The sequence below is a fragment of the Scardinius erythrophthalmus genome, assembly GCF_964197995.2.
Source record: "Scardinius erythrophthalmus genome assembly, chromosome: 18".
Taxonomy (NCBI): Eukaryota; Metazoa; Chordata; class Actinopteri; order Cypriniformes; family Leuciscidae; genus Scardinius; species Scardinius erythrophthalmus.
In genome coordinates, this window is record NC_138238.1 from 19046104 (window position 1) to 19052395 (window position 6292).

The 6292-nt window shown below is 37.0% G+C and overlaps 1 protein-coding gene across 1 annotated transcript; it reads right to left on the bottom strand.

Moving 5' to 3' along the window:
- Nucleotides 1–544: 544 nt before the first annotated feature.
- LOC308707342 (outer mitochondrial transmembrane helix translocase-like) lies at nucleotides 545–2517 on the bottom strand. Its single transcript, XM_081393735.1, has 6 exons — nucleotides 2496–2517; nucleotides 2010–2150; nucleotides 1731–1856; nucleotides 1473–1593; nucleotides 1182–1382; nucleotides 545–1071 (listed from the first exon to the last, which is right to left on the bottom strand). Exons 3-6 carry the CDS (start codon nucleotides 1815–1817, stop codon nucleotides 1058–1060), a joined length of 423 nt encoding a protein of 140 aa, XP_081249861.1. The 5' UTR covers nucleotides 1818–1856; nucleotides 2010–2150; nucleotides 2496–2517; the 3' UTR covers nucleotides 545–1057.
- Nucleotides 2518–6292: the final 3775 nt, after the last annotated feature.

Below are 6292 nucleotides of genomic sequence, written 5' to 3' on the forward strand. Positions count from 1 at the left end.
AAAACATGCCCAAAGCACTGCAGCAATGGAGAAGGATAGCCTGGATGTGAAAAATCCACCTGCTGGTACAGTTTAGAGAATCTCAACGATTACATTTACATGTCATGTGTAAACCACGGAGAAGATCCACTGAAATGGTGGAAGTTTCACAAAATAAACTTCCCTAGGCTATGCAAACTAGCACAGAAATACAAGCATACAAACAACAAGCTCTGCATCAGAGAGAGCTTTTAGTACTAGTGGTAATATTGTATTGAAGCATCACTCCTGCCTGAAACCAGACAAGGTGGATATGTTTGTTTTTTGGCAAAGAACCTCTCAAGTGATACAGTAAGTAGAACTTTTTAGAAAGATGATTTGGAAGTACCAGTTGTTGTTTCTTAAATGACAGACAACAGTTGTAGTGGTTTGAGTGAACCACACTTTTATATCCTGTTTCCTTTTCAAGAATTATTATAAAGTATGTTACATCCCTGTTTGGACAAGACATCTTATTTTCATGAACATACAAATTTTCTTATTTATTGTTCTAATTATTTTATTTAGCTGTATTGAGACAATAACAAATTTGCAGCAATGCAAAGAAATTTCATTTTGTAAAGATATTATTTTAATTTGAAAACACTGTGCACTTCTAGTTGTTGCTAGCTTGAGTTGAGAAATACACATTTCAGCATTATCAGTAATCTGTGAGTGTGCATCTTCCTTAAGAACCAAGCAAGTCACAATCGCAATATTGACCTCAATAATCGCAATATTACATTTCCCCAAATCGTGCAGCCCAAGTTGGAAGCCTGTACAAACGGGTGATAATGGCAACATCAATTTTGGCCAAACTGGAGGCCATACTGACACGAGGACACGTTTGGGTTAACTTCACGGTTTACAAGACTTCCTTAAATACATTTAGGTGTGTGAGGTTTAAAAATCCTGTACCAGCTCCAGTGGAATTCCATCACGCACTGACAATCATATCTGTGGGGCAGTTCCTCGCCACCATCAATTCTGGCAGCGGGAAGAAACTTTTTTGGTGCAAAAATGTAACTCCGTCAGTCAGTCAGAGTGGAGCAGCTGATTGCAGTGAACAGCAAAAGCAAAGCATGAAATTACAAACTACTGGGATGTCAATATTAGGGTGGATGAAGGAAATGCAAAGCATAAAAATCAACATAAGCATTTACCAATCTCATCGATGAAGATAACAGAGGGCTGTAGCTTGATGGCCAGAGAAAACACGGCTGCGGCTAGTTTCTGGGACTCTCCGTACCATTTGTCAGTGAGAGTGGAAGGCTGCAGGTTGATGAAGCGGAATCCAGCCTCTTTGGCGGTAGCTTTGGCTATAAGAGTTTTCCCACAGCCTGGAGGCCCATACAGCAACACACCTGAGAAGATGACAGGCAAACCACCTCAGAATAAAGTGTGGAGTTGAGCTTAAAAGCACTTTAGAGAAACATTTTCATCCTAGTGCCTGCCTTTGGGAGGTTGAAGAAGTCTGGATCCTTCAAACAGATGTCTCTTCTGGATCGGAAGTATAACAGTGTCTTTCAGTTCAGTTATGACTTCATCCAGACCTGCAATGTCATGCCATGTAATCTGTGGACACACATGATTTGTGTAACAATGTAACATGTGTTACAATGACTTGCATTCTCTTAACAAAACAAAAGTAGACTGTTTTAGAGACAAATAACTACTGGTAAATAAAGTCGGATGGTGACATCATTCCTCACCTGCATAGTCAACAGATCCACAAGATGAGCTGCAATACTCATCTCATATTCAGAAAGCTTCACATTCTGCACTCCAATCTGCCGCATGAGTTTCTCTGCCTGTATGTCAGGCTTTGTCACGGCAGTCTTATGGAGAAAGAGGACCCAGATGCAGAATGACCAAGGGATTTAATTTTATTGACAAGACAAGGCACAATAGTGATGGTTAGGTGTGAGGATAATCCAAACTGTAGGACAGGGTAGTCAACAGGAGAAAGGGAAGACATGATGAGAGCCGACCTTGGCAAAGCTAGGCAGAAGAACCGAGGAGATGGAGTAGCACCCGATAATGACAACACTGGAAATCAGGCAGTAGTTTGAGGAACCAGAGGCTGGAAACTTTGAGCTGCAACTGAAGCTGTATCAGTCTTACTGCCTGGTCTAGGGAGCAGCAGCCAGGGTGGATCAGGATGGAGGACATGAACGAACACAACAAGAGAGAAAGATAATTTAATTTAAGTTAATAATTTAAGCTAATTTAACTTCAGATAGAAAATAAAACAATGATAAACAAAAAGGAAAATACTAAGAATAAATAACTGGAACTACAAATAGAGAAAGAGAGAAAAAAACAAAAACAATATAGAGACCAAAAATAAGCTTAAGAAAACTAGAACAAAAGACTAGAACTAAACTATAGCAAACTCAAAGAATAAAATGCACAAACTAGAACTGGCAGGGAACACTGTCTAAAAAGATCAGTAGACAAGCAAAAATCTCACACACTACATAAACGCAAAGAACCAGCAAAGGCATGAGGGAAAGGAGCACAATATAAAGGGATCAGAGCACATGAGGATCAGGTGAGCACAATTATTGAAATAAGGACCAGACTGGGGTGCTTCTCAATATCCCTCCTCGTCTCCTCGCTCCTCCGTCCTCCATCCTATGACCTGGAAACTGATCGAGCTCAGTCATCTTGAAGAACATCTCAATTCTCTAATTGCACCGCGAGGAGTCGAGGATTGAGGAGTGAGGAGGCTTCCTGAGAAGTCATGAGGAGTCATGATATCCTTTGCGGAAGAGTTTTATCGACTTAAACGTGACGCACGTATAAATTCTCTTCCCCCTTCACATCGGTCACAATAATTTTAATTTATACTTTACCTTTGCAGTTTATATAAACCACACATCTCACATATTTCAACAGGGTATCTTGCTTTATTATTATTTATTATGAATTTCTTAAATAAAGTGACACTCGCTGAGACGCGAGGAAAGGAAACGAGGATGCACAAATAGGAATTGAGAAGCACCCAAGGACTAAACAAGGGTGTGTGGTAAAGTGAAACAAGTAGGCGGTACAAGAGGAGCAAATGGCCAACACAAACAAAGACAAAGCCATGTGCTCTGGCTTTAGACAAACAAAGAAACATTGAACAGAGCCAAGACTGACAAGACTGTCAGGGCAGAACCCTGACACTGTGAGGGGGCAACAAAACTTCACATTATTAAACTCCAGCCTTTGGTTATGCTAAGAATTGTCAAAAGTTATACTTAATACTTGCAACATAATCCATTAAGTATGACTGTAAAAAAAATATTTTAAGTTTGTTAAACTTGTATTATATTTAAAAAACGTGGCAAATAATGGAATGATATGACAAGGTAAATAATAAAATAAAAAGCGGCTACATTTGAGGATCCAAACACTTTGAGTAATTAATTGAGTTATTTTCTGAATCATTACTGGATATTGAATTTTAAAGATAATTTTATAGATATTGTATTCATTAAGCACAATTTCTACCTGACGATATATTTCAGAGCTGAGCAGGACATAACATATTTGTATTTAACACTTAGAAGTACTTATACAAACTGACAGAACTCACCAAACCCTTCCTTGGCATAATATTTGGAGTCTCTCATCTAAACAGTTACATTACATTTCTTTTCTATGCCTGGAAATCACACGCACACACACAAAAAAAATCTTTACGTGAAATTAAAATGCATACCTGTTTTTGTGCCTCAATTTTTATTATTTTTTCTTGTTGGATCAATAGCATCAACCATCCACTTTATTGTAAAATAAGTGAGTGATATTGAGAGGGTGAGTGATAGTGACCCTGGATCACAAAACTAGTCACAAGTCGCACGGGTATATTAGTGGCAATAGCCAACAATACATTGTACGGGTCAAAATTATACATTTTTCTTTTCTGACAAAAACCATTAGGATATTAAGTAAAGATCATGTTCCATGAAGATATTTTGTAAATGTCCTAATATATAAAACATTTATTTTTGTGAATGAATGCAGCACAATCACGGACATAAATGGACAACTTTAAAGGCGATTTTCTCAATGTTTCGATTTTTTGCACCCTTAGATTCCAGATTTTCAAATAATTGTATCTCAGCCAAATATTGTCCTATACTGTCCTATAATATTGAACCATGTGACTAGTTTTGTGGTCGAGGGTCACATATTGTCTGTTGGAATCTTTTAATAACATCCTCTCACAATTACCTGCAAAAGAAAAACAAAATTAGCCTGCTATCATTATTAATAAAAAGCTACAGTAGGCTATGTGGTTAGAAAAAAAAAAAAAAAAAAAACTTCAAAAGAAACTTTATTTAAAGACTCACTTTTTTTTTTTTTTTTTACCAACAAAAATACCCTTGTAGTGAGTTCCAGTTTTTTATATTTATAGGAAATAAACATTAGGCCTAGTTCAGGAATTATCATGCAAGCAACTGTCACCCCAAACAGGAAAAACCGGTTGTCATACCAATCCAAACTGAGCAAAGATACCGGTTTAACTGAAAACAGAAAACTTTTAATGTGTTCTGGCCATTAATTTGCATGACAACGGTGTTTGGTGGCCCGAGAATGCAAATTTTGAAATCGGTTCCAAGGTGCAAGTTTTGAAAGATTTTGAAAAACGTTATCATCTCTGTGTAAAATTAAAAATGTGTAAAAGTAAAATCTGTGAAAACTGACAGTGTGCACATGCATATGTGTTTAGTCTATAGGTAGTAGGCTATGTGCATTTGAATATGTGTGCAGGCGTGTAGTCTTTCTTTACACATTGACCTCACCAAAATACTAGTCTGGCCTGCATAATACAGAATTTTTATTTATTTATTATTTTTTAACTTCCAGTAAAAGGCCAGTGCTGATCGGTTAATCCTCACTTCAATCTGGAGAAGCAGAGACAAAGAGAACACACTAGCATTTCTATACATAATATCCAAAAAAACATCATGTATCTAATATATATAATTAAAACATGTTTATTTGTTAAGGAGATCTAACCAATCAGCGACAAACTTACTGGTGATGTCGGAAAGGACGTTGGGTGGCGAGTTAGAAACGTCCTGAACAGTTAGCAAGCGGAGTTAAGAGAAGAACACGCATCATATCTTCCTGTATCTTAACCTTTATCTTCTGTGTGTGCGTTCATGATAAAATACCACACATATACATACTAATACATAGTAAAGATGAGAAGATTCTGAATCCTGTGATGTGTTTTGATTGACACCCTGGGGCGAGCACAATCACCTTATCAGCACATAATGTCCTGTACATTATTACATAGACAACTTGTATATTTAATTGACTATTGCAGCTCTTAATTGACTATTAACATATTTGAAGCTGTACAGTAACTTTTATTCAATTTGAAAATAAATTTTTATTTGGTTAAATATGTGTAAATGTGTTCTTAATCAATAGTCTTAAAGGGGTGGTATAATGCCTTTTTCACAAGATGTAAAATAAGTCTTTGATGTCCCCAGAGTGTGTATGTGAAGTTTTAGCTCAAAATACCCAACTGATATTTGTATATAGCATGTTAAAGTTGTCATTTTTTGAGGGTTAGCAAAAATGCACCGTTTTTGTGTCTGTCCCTTTAAATGCAAATGAGCTGCTGTTCCCGGCACAGAGGGCGGAGCTTCAACATCTTGTGTCCTTTTACCTCACACAGGCATGCACTGAAAATGTCAAAAACTTTTAGCCTTTTATGTTCAAACCAGAGTCAGACAATGATGGAAAGACTCAAGAAGAAGTGACAACATGTAGAAAGCAACAGGGCATTTCTGAATGGTTAGTTGAAGAATTTATGCAGCTGATGTGGAGTTAAATATCTCCTAGTCATTGATTAGCATATTCTGTCATGATAATCTATAAATCGAGTTCCTGGGGGCGGGGTTTATGTAAATTTTAGGGTTAGTGATGTCACTAACCCAGGAGGAATGTTGTGTAGTCCCTACCAGCCGTTTGTTGTAGTCCTTGAAAAACAACTTCTTTAAAAGCAAATATCTTCCTTTGCTTTGAACTTTCTTGTGTAGATTGTGTACTTTCTTTTGCATGCGCAGATGCAAAGTAAACAGTCATGAGTAGACAATAATAAGCCTCAGCTGCTTCTCAACACTTTTATTTTGTTTACATATAGAATATGCAAATAACATTCATTGTCATAACCATTCATAAATATTCTAGTTTGTATAACAACAACAAAATGTTTATGAATACTCAAATGCATTCGGAACTCCTCTGTCACAGAGCCGTT

What these genes read in the sequence shown, in the direction of transcription:
- LOC308707342 (XM_081393735.1), bottom strand. Translation starts at nt 1,817, where the DNA reads ATGCGGCAGATTGGAGTGCAGAATGTGAAGCTTTCTGAATATGAGATG. An exon ending in TGGATCTGTTGACTATGCAG is followed by an intron (nt 1,594 to 1,730) that starts GTGAGGAATGAT and finishes GTGTGTCCACAG; the next exon opens with ATTACATGGCATGACATTGC. An exon ending in ACTTCTTCAACCTCCCAAAG is followed by an intron (nt 1,383 to 1,472) that starts GCAGGCACTAGG and finishes TCATCTTCTCAG; the next exon opens with GTGTGTTGCTGTATGGGCCT.